This window comes from Schistocerca piceifrons, chromosome 3 (assembly GCF_021461385.2).
Source record: "Schistocerca piceifrons isolate TAMUIC-IGC-003096 chromosome 3, iqSchPice1.1, whole genome shotgun sequence".
Taxonomy (NCBI): domain Eukaryota; kingdom Metazoa; phylum Arthropoda; class Insecta; order Orthoptera; family Acrididae; genus Schistocerca; species Schistocerca piceifrons.
The window spans coordinates 26,081,628-26,103,748 of record NC_060140.1 but is presented as its reverse complement, the minus strand read 5'-3'; the positions used below and the strand labels follow the sequence as shown (position 1 = coordinate 26,103,748).

The 22,121-nt window shown below is 42.8% G+C and overlaps 1 protein-coding gene across 1 annotated transcript in view; it reads right to left on the bottom strand.

Moving 5' to 3' along the window:
• LOC124788368 (collagen alpha-1(I) chain-like) overlaps positions 1 to 22,121 on the bottom strand; it is a 305,934-nt gene that overhangs the window by 134,102 nt on the left and 149,711 nt on the right. Inside the window, exon 7 of the mRNA XM_047255632.1 lies at positions 7,970 to 8,038. Coding sequence (XP_047111588.1) covers positions 7,970 to 8,038 — 69 coding nt within the window. The remainder of the gene's footprint in view (positions 1 to 7,969; positions 8,039 to 22,121) is intronic.

Genomic DNA, 22,121 nt, shown 5'->3' with positions numbered 1-22,121 from the left:
GATCAGACCTGTACATGGTCACTGTTCAGGCCTTTGCCATTCTTGGAAGGTGCTGTTCACGACACACGTCAGGTATCAGAAATAAAAGTAGATACTGTTTCGTTACTGGTTAAAACAATGTATTGCAGCATATGGAAACAGGAGAATTCTGCAGTGTTGAGGCATGTCTCCAAACAGCTCTCTGAACGTGATGACCTCTACTTTTATGATGGCCAGGGTGGCCGAGCGGTTCTAGGCGCTACAGTCTGGAACCGCGCGACCGCTACGGTCGCAGGTTCGAATCCTGCCTCGGGCATGGATGTTTGTGATATCCTTAGGTTAGTTAGGTTCAAGTAACTCTAAGTTCTAGGGGACTGATGATCTCAGAAGTCCCATAGTGCTAAGAGCCATTTGAACCATCTACATTTAATCTCATAATCCACAGTGACAAGTAGCAGATGTCCAGTATTCCGCCAAGGTCAGTCAATCATTATACGGTAATCAGTAGCATACACATGGCCTGATTGGATGGAAATGACACCATGAATATGGGGTGACCTACTGGAATAACCACCGCAGTTGATAGCATGAACAATTTTACGAATTTTACCACTTTTTCTGTAGTTTCAACGCCAGCCAGTGTCATAGCAGAATGCTACCGAATTTCTGTATCAACGCTAAATCGCCCCTCAACCACTTTGCGACTACCACATACTGGACTATGAATGTAGATAGACAGATAGATGACTCTGCAGTACATCCATTCGGTCACATACACCAAAGTATACCAAACAGCATCCTATGCCGATGCAGTTTCGTTATCTACATACTTCTAGCACATCGCCCATAGTGCGAAGTTTACGACTGGCCATCTTCCCATTTGTGGATGGGAGTCACAGAATGTTCTCGCATTCGTAGGACACAGTTGGAGATTGAAAGATCCCCCGCACTTTCCGCGATCAACCCTCCGTGTAACAAGGCCTCCGATTTAATTTGCAACTGAGCATAAGTACTCGTAGGAGGGTACTTATACCTGCTACATTCCGTATCTCCATAAATGCTGTCCAGCTAACTGGTCATCTATAAATTCCGCTACCGAGGAGACCCACGCTGTAGATAGGGAGACGAGAAACTCTTTCGGACCAGGATGCTAAGTACAGTCGACACACTGTCGGCTAATGAATAAGTTGTTACTTGAGTAAAACGAAATAGCCGAAATCTACACCTTTAAATGTCGTGACTGGGTTGTGTAGATGTATCAGAGTTGTAAGGTATATGAGGAAGTAGTGCTCTTGGCCTCTTCGAGACAGACGTGGATATTTGTTACCTGTCGCTGTAACACAAGAATGTGTGTGATTGTGAGTGATTTCCTGCACAGGTGACGAAACTTTACGCACACACTTATGTCCATGAAAGGGAGTTATGGAGCGATTATGGTTGATGTGAGCAAGTTGACAGTATTTGTTCTTTGATATATCTGAAGAGAGATGTTACAGGGCGATGTTAGGAGATGCTATTACAGGGAGAGGTATGGCTGGTTAAAGTTCGCATATAGAAGTAATATCATCTCAGTTATGTGACTGGATTCGTGATATCTTGTCAGAGAGGTCACACTACGTAGTAACTGACGGAAAGTCATCGAGTAAATCAGAAGTGATTTCAGGCGTTCTTCAAGGAAGTGTCATAGGGCCTTTGCTATTCCTTATCTATTCAAACGATTTGGGATATAATTTGAGCAGCCGTCTTAGGTTGTTTGCAGATGACGCTGTCGTTTATCGACTAGTAAAGTCATCAGAACATAAATACAAATTCCAAAACTATTTAGAGAAGATACCTGTATGGTGCGAAAATCAGCAGTTGACTATAAATAACGAGAAGTGTGAGGTCATCCACATGAGTGCTAAAAGGAATGTGTCAAGCTTCGATTACACGATAAATTAGTCAAATCTGAAGGCCGTAAATTCAACTAAATACCTAAGAATTATAATTGCGAACAATTTAAACTGGAAAGAACACAGAAAATGTTGTGGGAAGGCTAACCAAAGACTACGTTTCATTGCCAGGACACTTAGAAAATGTAACAGGTGTACCAAGGAGAATGCCTACACTACGTTTGTCCATCCTCTTATAGAAAACTCCTGCGAGATGTGGGATCCTTACCAGATAGGATTGACGGAGTACATTGAAAAAGTTCAAAGAAGGGCAGCACATTTTGTATTATCGCGAAATAGATGAGAGAGTGTCACTGAAATGATACAATATTTGGGATGGACAGCATTAAAATAAAGGCTTTTGCAAAGGAATCTTCTCACATAATTCCGATCACCAAATTTCTCCTCGTCAACTTTTGACGCCGATGTACATAGTGAGAAACTGTCATCCTGAGGGAAATCAGAGCTCACACAGAAAGATATAGGTGTTCGTCGTTTCTGCGCGCGCTATACTAGATTGGAATAACAGAGAATTGAGAAGGCACTTAAATGTAATTTTCAGAGTATCCATGTACATGTAGATGTATATGAATAGAGCTGGTGACAGTGCGCGACGACGGCGCGCTCGAGCGCTGAAGTGCTGCAAAATGGTTCAAGTCATACCTCGCTAACAGGAAACAAAGGGTGTCAGTGCAAGGCACTAGTGAAGAAATTACATGTGGTGTCCCATAAGGATCCATCTTAGGGCCATTGCTCTTTCTTTCTTTTGTGTACATTAATGATCTCTCATCAGTTACACCGCCAGAAGCAGAGTTCGTTTTGTTTGCAGATGACACAAGTACTGCAATAAATAGTATGTCGAGTGTAGTTCTAGAAAGATCTGCTAATGATATTTTCATGGATATTAATAAATGGTTTAAAGCCAACTCACTGACATTAAACTTCGAAAAGACTTACTATATGCAATTCAGAACCTGTAAGAGGTTTCCAACCAGCATATGCATAAAGTATGAAGAGGAGCAGATAGAAGCGGTTGACAGTCTTAAATTCCTGGGATTACAACTTGATAATAAATTCAGTTGGGAGGAGCACACCACAGAACTGCAGAAACGCCTTAACAAATTTGTATTTGCAATTCGAGTGTTAGCAGACATAGGCGACATAAAAATGAAAAAGCTTGCATACTTTGTCTACTTTCATTCCATAATGTCATATGGTGCAATATTTTGGGGTAACTCTTCAAGTCAAACAAAAGCTTTCAGAGTCCAAAAGCGTGTAATACGTATTATTTGTGGAGTAAATTCACGGACGTCCTGTAGAAACCTCTTCAAGGAACTGGGTATACTAATTACTGCCTCTCAATATATTTACTTCTTAACGAAATTTGTCCTAAGTAATATATCTCCTTTTCCAACAAATAGCTCAGTTCATACATACAATACCAGTAAAAAAACCATGTGACAAGGGCTTAAAAGCACTTAGAACTAGTTCAAAAAGGGGTTCACTACTCAGGAACACTCATCTTCAATAATTTGCCAGCAAACATAAAAAATTTAGTTACAAATAAAGATCAGTTTAAAAGGAGCCTGAAAGACTTACTAGTGGCCAACTCCTTCTACTCCACTGACGAAATTTTTAATACAAACAAATGATTTATTGTATATATTCATACTATTAGTATTGTTATTTCAGCTTTAAAAAGAATTGATATGTTCCACATCCACGAGGATCTCCTCAGCACGGATCTATGGAACGAAAAACTAATCTAATCTAATCTAGGCCGAGGTTGCAGCCGGGACTCGAACCCACGGCTGCTGCTGGGGACGCTCCATCATCCCGCGTCCCGGCGCCGACCCGGCGTCGTGGTGCTACTGCAGGATTCGGTGGCTATGTCGAGCAGACTACTGGATGAAGAGTCAGTGACGAATTTCACGTTCCTCAAGTTACAGAACTCTTTGTATCTCTCTCCAGCGGTTTTGTTTCCTTAAAACTCGCGGATAGTGACGTCGTTCTTATAGGGACCATCCCAGGTGTAGTGACATCACTCGCCCTTTGCGGCGGCTAATGGTGAGCTGTGCTGTGTTCTGTTGCTTTGATCGAGCAACCCGCTTGCCTTTCTGTTTATACTGTCCCACATGTTTCCACATAGCCGGCTTCAAGCCCGTGGCGGCTACTGCAAGCCGTGTGGTGGCTAGCTACCTACTTCTTACTACTTTTTCGCTAAAACTTCGCCGTCACAGCAGGTGTTCCGTTGACGGTCCAACGGATTAGCGGAATCAAATATTTACATCACGTCTATCGCTTGTTCGTGCCTGATGCTGCGATTTGTATTTGTTTATCAAGCTGCGTACTGCCGCAGTCAAATTCACAATCAGAATAGAGTAGTGACTTGCGTATTGTGACGAGCCAGTTGCTCGGCAACCATCGACCACACGTTTCCAATTGGTGAGAGATCTGGAGAATGTGCTGGCCAGGGCAGCAGTCGAACATTTTATGTATCCAGAAAGGCCCGTACAGGATCTGCAACATGCGGTCGTGCTTTATCCTGCTGAAATGTACGTTTCGCAGGGATCGAATGAAGGGTATAGCCACGGGTCGTAACACGTCTGAAATGTAATGTCCACTGTTCAAAGTGCCGTCAGTGCGAACAAGAGGTGACCGAGACGTGTAACCAGTGGCACCTCATACCATCACGCCTTTTGATACGCCAGTATGGCGATGACGATTACACGCTTCCAATGTGCGTTCACCGCGATGTCACCAAACACGGATGCGACCATCATGATGCTGTAAACAGAACCTGGATTCATCCGAAAAAATGACGTTTTGCCATTCGTGCACACAGGTTCGTCGTTGAGTATACCATAGAAGGCGCTCCTGTCTGTGATGCAGCGTCACGGGTAACCGCAGCCATGGTCTCCGAGCTGATAGTCCATGCTGCTGCAAACGTCGTCGAACTGTTCGTGCAGATGGTTGTTGTCTTGCAAATGTCCCCATCTGTTGACTCAGGGATCGAGACGTGGCTGCACGATCCCTTACAGCCATGCGGATAAGATGCCTGTCATCTGGACTGCTAGTGATACGAGGCCGTTGGGATCCAGCACGGCGTTCCGTATTACTCTCCTGAACCCACCGATTCCATATTCTCGTAACAGTCTTTGGATCTCGACCAACGCGAGCAGCAATGTCGCGATACGATAAACCGCAATCGCGATAGGCTACAATCCGACCTTTATCAAAGTCGGAAACGTGATGGTACGCATTTCTCCTCCTTACACGAGGCATGACAACAACTTTTCACCAAGCAACGTCGGTCAACTTCTGCTTGTGTATGAGAACTGGGTAGGAAACTTTCCTCATGTCAGAACTTTGTAGGTGTCGCCACCGGCGCCAACCTTGTGTGAATGCTCTGAAAAGCTAATCGTCTGCATATTACAGCATCTTCTTCCTATCGGCTAAATTTCGCGTCTGTAGCACGTCATCTTCGTGGTGTAGCAATTTTAATGGCCAGAAGTGTAATATTACACGCATTTTGAACGTAATTTATCACTTAGAAGAAGCAGTATCTGACTGGTGCTTCATGGTGTGACACTTTCTTTTTCCGTCAGGGTGTAAGGAAGGTACTAAGATCGTAGCACTAAATATTGGGGGACTACTACGATATCAGTGGGACCGCTACAATGTAACGTCCCTGTGTGACTGTTAACAGAAATCTCGTGGGAGTGCTAGTTTATAACGTGAATCTCCACAAGTTAAAACCAAAACTTGAATTCAAATTGTGCCTTCATTAATAGTCCGGAATGACTGAGCCTACTGGAGCGATACAGCATGAGTGCTTCTATTTGTCATTGCCAGTCATGAGATGTAAAACTAGACACTGTGGCTATCAAACCACTTCTAAAAATACAATAAAATATAAAAAGCAAAGTCAGCATTTCTACAAACACATCATTTAATAGCCCTGAAAAACAATCTAATACAAAAACAAACGATGTACCACGAAGGAATTATCCGAATGCAATGGAAATTTATAGATTTTATGTACAAATACAAACAGCATTACATTTTAGAAAAATTGGGTTATGTATTGAAGACGAAGAGCTTCACAAATTGAGCAAGTCAATAACGCGTTGGTCCACTTATGGCCCTCATACGAGCATTCTTTCGGCTTGTCAATGACCGACAGAGTTGTTGGATGTCGTCCTGAGGGATATCGTGCGAAAGTCTCTCTAACTGGTACGTTAGATCGTACCTTGCTGGCCAAGATAGGGTTTGGTAAGCACAAAGAGAAGCAATAGAAACCCTCTCCGTGTGCTGAAATGTAAGTCCATGATGGCTTGCCATGGACGGTAACAAAACGGGCCGTAGGATACCGCTGGCGTACCACTGTGCTGTGATTGGGCTGCCGATAACAGCCAAAGGGGTCGTGGTATGAGAACAAACGCCGCTGCCGGTTGTCGGGCTGTATGAATGGAGGCAGTCACGTTGGCGTCCTACCCCTGTGTCTGGAGACAGGCAGCAGTGGGTTACCAATGCGACTGTCGTCTGAAATTGTAATCATTTGTTTGTCCGTATATGTAAATCACATCCACCGACTTCCGTCCCATTCGGATAATTCCTTCGTGGCACTTTTTTTCACTTTCTCTTTTTTTCTTAGAGTCAGTGCAGTCAGCTGATCATAATAAGTTGGCAGTTGCTTTAATTTTAGTATAAATAACGTTCACGCTAAGCAGGACGCATGAATGGGATCATTGTCGCCAACGAAGTATGTCCTGTCTTGGCAAGATTTACAGAACTTGCCCGCATGAAGATCACGGCGAAACTAAAACTCTTCCTTAGTCATCCTTGCGCAGCAACCAACTTCTGCGTACATTAAGCTTACCCTTACAGGTTTAAGCATGTGTAATACACGTGTTCGTGCGGTGTGTAATTATTAACCTTTCGTAAGTAAATTCATGAGAGGCTGCAGCACAGGACTGCGCAGTGAGACACAGAAAATGATCGAGGCTGGCGACTGGATCCGGCATCACTGTCTTACCTCATTGAGCTAGAAGGACAATTTTTGCCCCAAAGAAAACACGTTCAGCGGTGGAGAAAGTCGAACATGAGAAAATAAAAACTATTAACACTAATTTGGAGCAAACTAACGTAACTTTTGACTGTGGTGACTGTGGAAGAACGGCGCTTTAAGCATTTTATTACAATGTGTAAAAATAAGAAATTATCAGATTATTTGTGCACTGAAGGTGGTCTCATGGTAATACAATGATCCACATGATGTATAACGGAGCGACCAAGCCACGTGGACAGGAGTTACATCAACCTCCAGTAAATACAGAAGTTAAATGTGTATGCTATAAAGTATGGCTTGTATTTCCCTAGCATAAGGTCTCTACTTTGAAAGAGTTAGTATGAGCTTGATAGTCATGTTAAATTTCGAGAATGTCTTTGATTTCACCACCCATGCAGACGTTAGAGACATTCGTGAAGGAAACAAGTGTGTACCCTAGACGGGATCGGAATAGAACACTACGTTATTTTACTTTAGGGCCACTAAAAGCATGAACCCAAGTGCGATAAACATAGGAAGCGTGTTACGATCTCATAATTGTAACCTGCGGCCGCGACTCCGAAGATGACCGGCTCTCTCCGAGCTCAGACGAACGGTGGAAAGTCTGAGTGGGAACACATATTTCTTCGCGTATCTCGAGAGAAGGCACGAAGACACAGTACAGCGCCCGCGAAACATGCTACGGGCGCAGCGTGCAGAAAGTGAGTCGCAGCTCACATATATTTGTCAGATAACATGCGCAGTGCACGTTTTATGAAACGAGGCAAAGTAGTCGACCGTTTTAACGTTATTATATCCATGAAGGAATTTCTACGTTAACGGTCCAAATTATCGATATTTCCGATACATCGATGTGTAAGTTGGCATCTTTAAGCACGCAGACGGGTGCGCTTGAGGCGACACTAGAACAGCAGGTCGTAGCCAGGCAAGTAGTGTGTGTGTGTGTGTGTGTGTGTGTGTGTGTGTGTGTGTGTGTGTGTGTACTCACCTCGACTTTAGGCTGTGGCCGGTCTTCACACGAGCACACCCCAGGCGGTCCCGGCGGACCTCTCCAAAGCTGCAACACAACAAGCAAGTGGTCTTATAACGAGGAACCGACTCGTAGGATGTATATGTTCAAATGTTCAAATGTGTGTGAGATCATATGGGACTTAACTGCTAAGGTCATCAGTCCCTAAGCTTACACACTACTTAATCTAAATTATCCTACGGACAAACACGCACACACCCATGCCCGAGGGAGGACTCGAACCTCGGCCGTGACCAGCCGCACAGTCCACGATTGCAGCACCCTAGACCGTTCGGCTAATCCCGCGCGGCAACATATGAGGTGCATGAAGTAATACGAACTTGTAAGACCATCTGGTTTCACATATACACTTTACAAGTAGATGAAAAGCTGCTGCCTTTGAAATTAAATTTTGTGAATAAATATTTACTTGGCAATTTGGTAATTAATACGAGGCTGTGTGTAGATCTGTTGTAATAAAGGAAGAATGATATCTGATGCACACATAGTAAGTTTTGACAGGAACGTTGACGCTGTTTCGAAATAGAAACGAAGATGGAACGAGTACTCCTGCAGTAGAAAAATCTGGGGATGAGAAAGGAAAAGATGGCAGTGTGGGTTCAAACACAGGGGACAGCCAAACGAGAACGTGTGGCAAAAACATTTGGTGGTACGCCAGTGTCCACGAACAAATTAGTCAGACCGATAAAAGTAGTTGAATGAAATTGCTGTGTCTTCTGAACAAGACACAGCAAGGCCAAAAACACCACAGGCGCAAAGATGCTAGCTGGTACCACTACCATAGAGACTCGCCCCTTGCGAGATTTCCGCCAGCGACACTGGGGTAAAGATATTGACTTTGCCTCGGTCAGTTGAAGGCCAAGTACAGTCCGCCAATGACCGGACGAAAACGGACAGAAATCTACTCGGAAGATAGAAGAAGAGCAACTCTCGCCCACTTGGTTGACTTACACAGGGAAAGTCATTTAATGAACTTTTAGAAGTGAACAGACAGTTGTGAATTTCATTTGCTACACTGTGTGAAGTTTACCTACGATTAATTTCACTTAGCCATTGAGGGCCTTTTTTGTATTATATTGAAAGCAGCGTTGCAGACTTCATTGTTCAACTAGTCACAAAGATAAGTAAACCTTTTGACTCATTTGTGTGAATTCTTTACTAATTTGTTGAAGTGTTCTAGAACCTTCGTTCTCCTGTCGTGTTACCTGAGCCTGGAGCACAGTTGTGTAATAGTGGCAGAAATTGTCTTAGCGGTGTACTGCACCAGGAGCCGTTTCACGAACTCACAAACTCGGTCGACAACAACTGTGGGACCTCGGCCTCACAGCAGTAGCGAAACTGGCGACGGGGGTTTACGAAAGTAATAGTTTAAGAACATGAAGAATTTCAAAATATGAAATCTGGCTCTAGGCAACGTTTTGTATGCCTGCCCAGCCCGGATATCGAAGTGGGGGAAAGGTCAGGCTTGCGATCGCTCCCAGCACGCCATGGGGGCTCGTCGTGTAACGCGAGAGCGTCCGTGAGCACAGGTGCTTCGCACTCTGTCCGGTACTGTTCACTACTCCACGTAGCATTCCATATGTGGCATTGATAGCAAAGTGATTCACGTTGCCTGTGTTTGTGTTTTCCTGTTCGCATCCCTCCCTGGGCTGTTTGTACACCCTTACGATAACTTCTGATATTCTGTGGACTTCGCTTCTGGCTACATGTTCACTGTGTGAACTCTACCGTCATGGACCACAGCAACAACCTTCTTATTCCACCGGTTCCTGCTTCAATGCCAGTGAGAGTGATGATAAACTGTGCCCTACCTACCTCCAGTAGGATACAAAAATTTTCACATGCTGTTTCGACAGATTTCTGTTAATTGATTATTAGCTACTGAAATGTCATGATTCTGAATCAGACCTTAACTAAACACTTAACTACAAGATCTGTGCAAATAGATCAGAGACTGATTTTATTCCCGGCATATAACCGACAGAGCCGGCCGGTGTGGCCGAGCGGCTCTAGGCGCCTCAGTCTGGAACCGCGCGACCGCTACGGTCGCAAGTTCGAATCCTGCCTTGGGTATGGATGTGTGCGATGTCCTTAGGTTAGTAGTTCTAAGTTCTAGGGGACTGATGACCTCAGAAGTTAAGTCTCATAGCTCTCAGAGCTATTTGAACCATATAATCGACAGCAGTGCAATAACTACAGTAATAACTTAAACTAACAAATGTAAATAACAGATATGCATTCATCTAGGGCTGGCAGTGTTAAGTAGTCGACGTGCAGACATAGTGTATCGAAGTTGCTGTGTCGTGCATCACAGAGGCAAACTTGTTGTGTCACATAATCCAGTGGAGCAACATTTATAATTTTTTTGTAAATTTGTGGTAAGGTACTATGGGACCAAACTGCTGAGGTCATCAGTCCCTAGTCTGACGCACTACATAGTCTAACTTAAAGTGACTTACGCGAAGGACAACACACACACACACCCATGCCCGAGGGAGGACTCGAACCTCCGACGGGATGATCCGCGCGACCCGTGACAAGGCGGCTGAGACCGCACGGCTACCACGCGCGACCAACGTTTATAAATTAAGTATTCGAGACATTCTGCCGAATGGTTTGAAAACGACGTAACCGTGTGCAGAGTCTGCCCTCCACACCTGGACTCCAGCGTGTGGACGACTGCCGCGATTTGACTGAAGTGCAAAACACAAGAAGTTTTTTTCTGGCAAAATCATCATGGGTGACAAGATTTTGCGTTAACAGAATGAAACAACAATGGAACGACCTCGTTGTCGACGAGACGTTACACATTAATCTCCTCCTCTTGTCAGTGGATCCCAGTTGCAGGTTGCCTACTCAGTGGCTCCCAGCAGCGGCAAAAATTTTATTTTCTGTGCTTCATATAATTAGTGACCGTATTCAAAAATTTAAAATGCTGCTCACAATCTACTAATAGGAGATATAATCTTTCGTTAAAGTTTTAATGGAGTAACGCAAGTATTTAAGTTAGAAAGAGTGTACATGCCTCGGGGTTGTGTAGGTCGCTGTGCACAAGCGATCTAGATTGGTTTCAACCAGGATTTAAGAATGATTACTTAGTGACCTGCAACAATTTTTCAGGCATTACTTCAATTCTTGCATAACCTTACGTCGGTGACACCTTCCAGAAAATCGTGAGAGAAGAAGATTTCATCGCTTACTACCTTTTGACTGTTCATGCACTTATACTTCAGCATCAGCGGTGGCGTTCTCGTTTATTACTTCTTGATTACTTAACCTATTCTCAGCACATGTTGCAGACATTAGTCACAAATGCCACTGATCGTACTTACAGTACTACATAACTGTATAACACACAGTGCAGAAGATATGTCATCATAAACATTTAGACGCATAGAAATTAGTATTGTCCGTAAAATAGAGCGTTCTCTTTATTGTTGTCCCGATAACCGAGAGGCAATGTTATACAGGATGGGGCAAATAAAAGTGGCCCGGAGAACAGAGTTCCAGGATGCAAAGAAACAAAGCAGAGGAAAGGAATCCGGACTATACTAAATGTTGAAATTGGGCCCTGGTCAGCAATTTGCTGAGGGCGGATCGAAGCTGGACTGCTGGAATTGCTGCAGTCCCATCAAATATATTCTACTGAAGTTCTTGAAGACTAATAGGGTTGTTGTGGTACACCTCAGACCTGAGAGTTCCCCACACAAAGTAATCTCACACTGATAGGTCAGGTGACCTGGGTGGCCAGCTAGGTCCGCGACAAATCGAACCTCTGCTAACAGCTCTGTTGGGTGTGAAGATTGTGTAAATGTTGTCCAAGGTTTGGCCGGCAGTATTGGCAATTGCCCCATCCTGTTTTGAATAACTGTAACTATTTTCCTCCAACGTAAATGCTGCCACAAATGGTCTCCATTAGTCCGAGTCACTTTTAACTGGCCCACTCTGTACAAGGTAGTTCGTTCTTTTAAAGAATCTGAACTGCGGGTTACTGTATGGATAGAGTGCAAAATGATGTAATGGAAAGGCAGATAACGAGAGAAGTTTACGAACGTGGGGGGTGAGTCAGGGATCAGTATTGGCGCCGCTCCTGTTCCTTATTTATATAAATGTTATGCCCTCTAGTATTATGGGTAACTCTAAAATATTTCTGTTTGCTGATGACACTAAAGGATGTTGTGTGCAACATTGACTCGGTTTCAAATGGTGCAGTACATGACTTCAATTCATGGCTTGTAGAAAATAAACTAACGTTAAATCACAGTAAGACTCAGTTTTTACAGTTTCTAACACACAATTCAACAAAACCCGACGTTTTAATCTCATAGAACGGGGATATGATTAGTGAAACTGAACAGTTCAAATTTCTAGGTTTTCAGATAGATAGTAAGCTGTCGTGGAAAGCCCATGTTCAGGATCTTGTTCAAAGACTTAATACTGCCATTTTTACTATTCGAACGGTATCAAAAGTGAGTGATACTTCGACAAGTAAATTAGTCCACTTTGCTTATTTTCATTCACTTATGTCGTATGGTATTATGTTTTTGCGTAACTCTTCCCATTCTAGAAGGATAATTTTGGCTCAGAAACGGGCGGTTCGGGCAATAAGTGGTGTCTGTTCACGAGTCTGGGTATTTTGACATTGGCCTCTCAATATGTATATTCCCTATTGTCGTTCCTTGTTACCAATATTAGTTTATTCCCAAGAATAAGGAGCTTTTACTCGGTTAATACTCGGCAGAAATCAAACTTCCATTTGGATCGGACTTGTGCAAAAAGGTGTGCAGTATACTGCTGCATCCATTTTAAATAAGCTGCCACTCGAATTCAAAAATCTTAGCAGTAATCCACGCGCTTTCAAATAGAAACTGAAGAGTTTCCTCATGGGTCACTTCTTTTATTCTGTCGAGGAGTTCCTTGAAAAATTAAGTTGATTTTTATTGTATTGCTGATAGCGTTTACTTAAACTTATGGACAGACTTTTTTTCAGATTCATGAACATTTATTTTTGTGTGTTATTACTTTTATGTTGTAAGTTCATGTACTGACACGTTCCATGACCTTGGAGATTTGCTACTCGATTTGGTCCTACGGAACTTGACGAGTAAATAAATAAATATATAAATAAAATAAAAACAGCCCTTACAGAACCGGAATTGGTTGACAGGACATGCCACAAGACTTTGAAGCGTATCTAATCAATGTACACGAGAATAATTTAAAGAAAATGGTCGGTATGTAGCAATGGTGATATCATGTACTAGAATGACAGAGAAAATAATAAAACAATAACGAGGTAATGCAAGACTGATCAATGTATGAAAATAAAACGAAAGGTGGCATTTCTTGTAGCTGGCAGTGTTGTTGTTGTTGTTGTGGCCTTCAGTCCTGAGACTGGTTTGATGCAGCTCTCCATGCTACTCTATCCTGTGCAAGCTTCTTCATCTCCCAGTACCTACTGCTCCCTACATCCTTCTGACTCTTCTTGGTGTATTCATCTCTTGGTCTCCCTCTACGATTTTTACGCTCCACGCTGCCCTCCAATGCTAAACTGGAGATCCCTTGATGCCTCAGAACATGTCCTACGATCGATCCCTTCTTCTAGTCAAGTTGTGCCACAAAGTTCTCTTCTCCCCAATCCTGTTCAATACCTCCTCATTAGTTATGTGATCTACCCACCTAAACTTCAGCATTCTTCTGTAGCACCACATTTCCAAAGCTTCTATTCTCTTCTTGTCCAAACTATTTATCGTCCATGTTTCACTTCCATACATGGCTACACTCCATACAAATACTTTCAGAAATGACTTCCTGACAGTTAAATCTATACTCGATGTTAACAAATTTCTCTTCTTCAGAAATGCTTTCCTTGCCATTGCCAGTCTACATTTTATATACTCTCAACTTCGACCATCATCAGTTATTTTGCTCCCCAAATAGCAAAACTCCTTTACTACTTTAAGTGTCTCATTTCCTAATCTAATACGCTCAGCATCTCCCGACTTAATTCGGCTACATTCCATTATCCTCGTTTTACTTTTGATGATGTTCATCTAATATCCGCCTTTCAAGACGCTATCCATTCCGTTCAACTGCTCTTCCAAGTCCTTTTCTGTCTCTGACAGAATTACAATGTCATCGCCGAACCTCAAGGTTTTTATTTCTTCTCCATGGGTTTTAATACCTACTCCGAATTTTTCTTTTGTTTCCTTCACTGCTTGCTCAATATACAGATCGAATAACATCGGGGAGAGGCTACAACCCTGTCTCACTCCATTTCAAACCACTGCTTCCCTTTCATGCCCCTCAACTCTTATAACTGCTATCTGGTTTCTGTACAAATTGTAAATAGCCTTTCGCTTCCTGTATTTTACCCCTGCCACCTTCAGAATCTGAAGATAGTATTCCAGTCAGTGTATTGTATCTGTTGTCCCCGGTGAGTTATCTGGACGTCTCCGGACTGGAGCCACGTGTACGTGCAGCCGCCGCAGTCATAAACTCCCGCCGCCGTACAAAGAGGAATAAAAATTCAGCGCAGCCCGAATATCAGCACGGGTAACGAGGCGTGACACGGCTCCTAATGTCAAGCGATTTGATCACGAGCGCCAGGCGTGCCATTGTGTGTTAAAACGTACGCCGTCGCCACACGTCACGTTACGGCGACTCAGGCTGTATTACGGGCGCTCCGCCGAATAATAACACCCAATCTGTCCCTACGGCGACAACTTGTTGGACCTTCCCCTGGTTACGAAGTGCCGCTCTGCTGTAGTGATCTCCACCGCGCTACGAAATTTCCATCCCATTGTGGGTACTCAGTCGTGAATAGCGGCGCGGAGGACAAACCCATTACGTGAGAGGGACAAGTGCTCGCCGTCGATCCTCAAGACAGTAACTACGTGACTCACAAGCTTGAATAACAGTACAAGAATATTTCGTGACTTATTAAAAATTGTGCCAGACTGCGACTCGAACTGGCATTACCTTCTTTCCCGTGGTTAAGTTCTACGTGCGTCTGTCTTAGACAATCCTTAAGCTATCATCAGTTTGTCTTCAGGAAAGGTAAGGGCACCACACAGACCGTTCTGACTGTGCGACTGGTCAGAGAAGCAAAACTCTAGAAAAAAAAATCAACATTCTTTCATATGATTTGTCGGTAGGGATAAATGTTCGAAAAAAAATGGTGCAAGATTTTGGAAATTCTGAGGAAAGGAGTAAGTTATAGGGAAAGCCATAAAGTATAACATGTACAAGAAACAAGAGGGAGAAACAAGAAAAGGTGATTAAGAACGAAACCTTTGGATTAAAAAGGATGCAAGACACGAATTTAGTTTTTCATTACTGCTGTTCATTCCACATGACGAAGGAGCAATGACGCGAATAAAAGAGTGGGATTAAATTCACCCTGACTGCAGTGCCGTCAACGAATCTTATCATTGCCACAATGTAGCAGTGATATGATTAGCTGATTGCACTGCTATCCTTAGTGAAAGTTAGGAAAAATCACAGGAACGAAATAAGCGGTCTAATCAGCACAGCGAATGGATTGACAGCGAACCAAGGAATGACGAAAGTGATAAGGAGCAGCAGACATGAGGTAACTGATAAAATTAACACTAAACCTGGGGACGACAAACTAAACGGATTAAAGGGATTCTGCTGCCTTGAAAGCAAAGTAACACATGACTGATGAAGCGAGGGGGACAAATAAAAGCATAGTAGCACAGGCAGAAGGCATCCCTGGCCCAAAGAAATCTGCTAGTGTGGCCGGCACAGAAGTAGAGTCCTCAAGGTCACGACCGCTGCCTGCCTCCATCAGGGGCTGTGGGGTGTTTTTCGCCCGCCTCTCAGCTTTTTTGCCATGTAGTTAACGTTGGCGGTCCGGTAGGTCATTGTTACCGTGCTATACCGAGTGTGCATGCCTGATCTCAGTGTCTTACTGTCTTTATAAAGGTGCTCTGACGTGTGTTCAGTGGTGAACAATAATGCAGGAGCAACGGCCTACTTGTAGTAATCCTCCGGTCGGCGTGCGTAAAGGACGGAAAGACATTAGTAAACAATCGAAAATTATCATACCGAATGTACTCAAGTTTTCTACTGATCTGGCCGACAATGGAAAAAGCGAGGAATAACTTAAATTTTGCGCAGATTCATCAACTTACTTCTAAAGCGTGTGATGTCTCCAAGTCAACTGTAGGCCGTATTAACAAATCTGTGTCATTGGCAGAATCTTCAGACATGATTGAGTGTTTCGATTCTCTAAGAAAGGGATACGAACGAGAACAGAAATCAACCGACTTTGACGACTTTAACAAAGAGCTCATGTGTAGACCTTTACTTGGATATTACGACAGAGGAGTGGGTCCAACGGCTAAAAAACCACAGGCAGACCTCTGTGAAAAAATTAATTACTCGGGCTCAGAGACCTCCGTTCTTCTTCTTCTCCGCTCCCTTGGTTTCCGATTCAAGAAGTGTAATGACAGACGGAAATTCTTAATGGAACGCAGAGACATTGCAGCAGCAAGAGAGAAGTTTTTGCGTACAATGGAGTTCTTGCTTGCTGAAGACACCAGGACTATAGTGTACTTGGATGAAATTTGGGTTTCACAGAACCACACCAATGAGTGTATATGGCACGAATCTAAAGGAAACGGCTGTTTTAAGGTGCCTACTGGTAGAGATGGTCGATTAATCATCGCCCATGCTGGTTCATTAACCACAGGCTTCACACCAGATGCCAAACTTGTTTTTCGTGGTGGGAAAAGTTCTTGCCAATCCAATTAACATTCAGAAATGTATGTAGAAGTTTTTAAGAATCAGTTTAATCGACTGTTGTCTGCGCTGGAAGAAGGGTCAATTAACGCCAGCTACCACTCCATTCAGACAGAAAAGCTGCCACGATGAAATTAGCGCAAGGCAGATATTATGGAGTGGTTAAAGAGAAAGAATGTTTCATTTTCAGTCGATAAAACGAAGGCTGAAGTCTAAGGAAGAAATCGTAGGTGCCAAAAAAACTTAGCAATTAGATCAATTAGCAAACGCAATGGGACACCAAGTGGTATGTCTACCAACGTATCATTGCCAATATAATCCCACTGGACTGATATGGGCACAAGTAAAGCGAGAGGTAGAGAAAAGAAATACTATTTTTAAACTTGCTGATGTCGAGAAGCTAACACACGAAGCTCTGTTGACAATACTACTCAGCAGGACTGGGAGAGGTGCGTAAAACACGCTGAAGCATTGCAGGAAACTGATTTCTTGAACCAGGGTTTAAGAGACACCACATTGGAATCTGTGATGATACACCTGCCTGAAATAATCGACAGTGAATCTGAAGACACAGAGTTAGAAGATCCTCCAGTTTAGGTAAATGCTGTCTACGGAAAATGCTGACTTGATTTAAATGTTTGTCTATTCATTTCAGTTATAGAGGACATACTGCGAACGTTTCTCCCTCACAGTAGACGTCTGATAAATTTATCACAGGTGGTGGCGATTAGTTTACTAGATAGTAACTGTCAGTTAAAATAAGATTGTCAATTCTGCATTAATTAATAACAAACATTCGAAATTTAACTCCTTTTTTTCATAGAAGGATTTACTGGCTGTTTTGTAGTAAGGGTAATGCAGTGCGTAAAATAACACATCGTTTTGGTGCTTCTGTATCGACTGTATATATAAACAGTGCAGTAACATCGGAGCAGTCCCAGAACCTATTCTGATTCTCCGAGAAGAGCATAGAAATCTATGATAATTGGCGACTTTTACAAAAAGCTAGAACGTAGAGTTTAGAACTTCAGTATGACACAGGATAGTATCCGATGGCTAGAGAAATACGGGGTAACGTCCGTGATAAAATTGATTATTATAGCCAATCACTTCAGTGCACTGTCTCATCCGCCCACTTGGTTTTTAATTCAGAAACTGTAATGATGGACGAAATTTGTAACACAAGACAGGGGCATGGCAGTAGTAAGAACGAGGTTTCTGTGTATCAAGCACGTATTGCGTGCTGAGAATAATGGGCTTGCAGCAAATTTAGATAAATCGTGGGTTTCACAAAACCTTTCGAACAAATATTTTGCTCGAATTTAGTGAAAATATTGGCTTCAAAATAACCACAATTACTTTTGCGCAGCGTATATTTGCGTTTTCAGTGATGGACGCAATGAGGAAAGATATGTATTAGCAGCCACTAAAATATTTTCGGGAAGTAGGGAATTTTATCGGTCATATTCAAGCGAGCCGTCCGAACAAAACGCTTGGCGACGGCCTACAACGACTCGCGAGCGGCTGCGCACAGAATATAACGGAAGTAATTTCCCTCTGTAAGTGATACGATAAAATAATGATGTCTGAAATCTTACCAAAAATTATTTTGTAGTTTTCTTAAAACCTTTCTCGTGGGGAGTTTCTTCACAGACCTACGGAACAAAAATTCATCAGCGATTACATTTTTCGCTACGCAGTCGGCACAGTTTTATTTTTACTCAGAATATTTTTATGTATCCGAAATAAAAGACGTAGCACGCATCTGTAAACTTTGAGGATGTTCATAGTTTTTTCATAAGTTTCCTTCAATTTAGGTCTATGGTCACAATTTTTTCTGTTTAACAGATTTCCGGTTTCGATCTTTTTTCAGTCCAATTACATTAGTGATTCTGTTACTACCACAGGTTAAGGTAAAAAAAATATTTTCCTCCAAAATTTCTAGTAATTTAGTTTTCATTTTTTTTCCTGGCAGCTAGTGAGAATTTTCTTTTGGAAAGTACTCCATCATATTCTGGACTAAAAAACAGAGTTGCCCAATATATATTATTTTTTAATTTTTACGAACATTTGAAATTATCACTATAAAAAACTGGCAATTCTGTAATATTGCGAGATGACCTTGACTCCCTATTTTCGTACCGGTCACTATACTATCAAACTGAAAGGTGTCAGTCAATCCAGCTTTCATATAATTTTGTGGCTTTACCAATTTCTACAGAGTCATTTCTCTGCCTTTGTGTTCTCATATTCTTTGCGCACCATGGAGAAAGAACACAGTGGGAATCAAAACTGGAGTGTTTTATTTTCATTCTGATTACATTTGATATTCAGCACACCAGGTACCTGTGGCCACCTTTCCCAAGCATAGTTGATAGCTGCATCGAATGAATACAAGTGTAATTCCAAATATATGCAACTTGGAGAATTTACCTGTAGTTTCTTGATCCAGTTTTGCAGCAGAGGCCTGAGAATGGCAGTTGCGTTCAACTTTCAGAGCTGAACTGAGGCGCCACATAGGCCGAGCGTTATGTGAGAAAGTTTCACAGTGAGTGCCCTCATGATTGGCTGCTTCTAAACCTAGAGCGAGGGGTGCGTTTCTTCATATTTTAGACTCTGAATTTTGAGGACCTGTAAGCAGGCGCCTCTTCTGTTGACAGGACGTGTCTGACATTACTGACAAATTAGAATTGTTCATTGGTCAGTTCGCCCCCTCCATGCTTGTTCGGTCTATATCCACGGAAGGTTGGAATTTGTAGAGAAGTTAGATGTATTACAGGGGGTGATTGTCAGAAGTACCGCTGAGCTGGTCTGTGGCAAGTGTGATGTGCCGCACCTGTGCACACTTGTGCGCCGAGTTTGGATGGAAGTTGGTTCAGAAGTTTCCGTACCTGTAAAATCATTTCTTAGAAATGTTATGGGATTCCTATGAGTGATAATTCAGATGGGGCAGTACGTGCTCCTTACTCGGCCATGTGCATGCCATGCATGGTGTTTCTGTTCTTGAGTTCCGTATTTCTTTCCGTTGCGAGAAACAATCCAATTTTGACAACTCAACTTGCGCTAGAGAATGGTGAATACTGTATTCGGTTATTCTGTGAATGTCTTAGTCTTAACGTGTGAGCATAAGTGCATTCATGTTGCGCCCCTGCCCCTATCAAATCCCTGGTGAGTAATGGCAATTAATGCAGTTTGCTCGAATGAAACCATAGTGTAAGAGTTTATACACGTTAATTGTACAGGAATACATTCCACTTTGTTAATAAAAGTGCTTTATCAGTTTAGTTCGTCAAACTTTCCTCGAATGCGCATGCCTTCCCTCCTCCTGTCTTCACTAGCCTCACGTGCCCTGTAAGAGAAAGTTACTAGGAAGTATGTAGTGAAGTTCAAATCCTGATTCGTCGACATAAAGTCCTGGAGTAAGAATTCAGTTGCCCGTTTCCTTTGTGATTGATCTTACAGGTACAATGCAATTACGATTTGTGGGTCCTCAGACAACTTCTCACACAGGGGAAGGTAGCCATCATTAAGCACTATTTATTAAATATGAAACTCGCTACTACGAAAATCCATGGTATTGGGAGAAAGATCTTCCTACCAGAATCTCAAGTGCCGTTATTTAGACGTGTTTGAGACTCCAAAAACACAGGGCGTTTTTAAAACGTCGACTTTAATCCGAGAAATAAATTTATATGTACATTTCGAGCACAACACTGCGTGGTACTGATTCATCGATTATACAAAAAACAGAGAGAAAGCGAATCGAAGATTTCAAGTTGTAGTGCTATAGAAATATGTTGAAAATTACGTGGACTTATAAACAATAATGAGATTCTTTGTAGAATCGGCGAAAAGAGAAACACATATAAAATGCTAAAAACATGAAGCGCTCAGGATAATGTGACGTGAGTTAAAACATCATGGTAAAAAGTGTAGGGGAAAGGCACATTCGTTTAAATTCAGCTTCAATTGAGGACGTAGTGTTCAAGTCCCACTCCTACGGTGAAGAAGTTCACACTTGAGCGGAAATGAAGCCTTCGACGGCGTTGTCTTTTGCCGCCTTTGATTTTCGTGTCTCTAAATCCAGAAGTGTAGTAGGGCTTCTTCTTTCAACAAAGCGCTCTTGAGAAATTAAATTTCAAGAACAAAGGCGAAACTGAAATATTTGTCCTTGTCATGAACGCAGCTGAAAAGTAAATGAACAGGTATCTCCTTACTCAATTATTAAACAAATTTTACTTCACTTTTTCGTGTCCAGGGATGACTGTAACTCAGCCCGAAACTGAACTTCGTCGAATGCTTCCTTGCCTCCCTGCCACGATTAATCGAGAGTACCTTTACTGGGATAGGTCAGGGGATGTTGCATATCCTGACACTGGCAGCAATCATCTCTGTCGTCATATTCATCTATTATGTCCCACTTTATCTGGTTTGTCTTCAATCGTGTTATACCCGTCCTGCTGCGGTAGGGTCTCTTCCAAATCTTCCGTCCCCAGTTCCCCCAGCTGGTGTCCCCTGTAGTGTAGGGTAGTTGTTTGGAGTATCAGTAAGTCCTTTCTTCAAGTACCACTTGCGTGGTATAATTCTTACAGGATGGCAGGTAGCTGCAGATAAGGAGTGACGTTCATCGACGATGTCTCGCTCTTCGGCCGTCGCGGTCGGTAATGCCATCCGCCTTCCACAGTTTAACCAGCGGCGCTGATATCACGCAGCATGTTACTTTTAACCTTTAGTTGACCATTTAGACGTGTACACGTCTGCATGAGACTGAGGAGACAATGGAGCACCCTCCGCGGGTATATCCTACAAACGGAGAATGTCGGCGTCCTCTCGAAACGTTGGGATGGAAAGCAACACGAACCCTTCCACAAACGGAAATCAAAGTTAATTAAATTAAAAATTTACCTTTCTGGAGCGAGATCTAAAAAATTTTTAAAGTTCCTGGTTTAATGGTCACCTCACTTATATTAGCACTGAACTTCACTTGGAGTCCTAGAAGTGTTTACCGAACATTTATTGACTGCGTGCCGCGCAGGGTAGCCGCGTGGTCTAGGGCGCCTTGTATTGTTTCGAGCGGCTTCCCCCGTCGCTGGTTGGAGTCGTTCCTCGCGCATGTGTGTGTGTGTGTGCGCGCGCGCGCGCGTGTGTGTGTGTGTGTGTGTGTGTGTGTGTGTGTGTGTGTGTGTGTGTTTTATCCTCAGCGTAAGTTAGTTAAAGTTATATTAAGTACTGTGTAAGCTTAGGGATCGATGACCCCAGCAGTTTGGTCCCGTAGAAACTTACCACACATTTCCAAATTTTTCAACTCCTTGTCTTCCCGTTAGCAGTGAGTTGCTGCAGT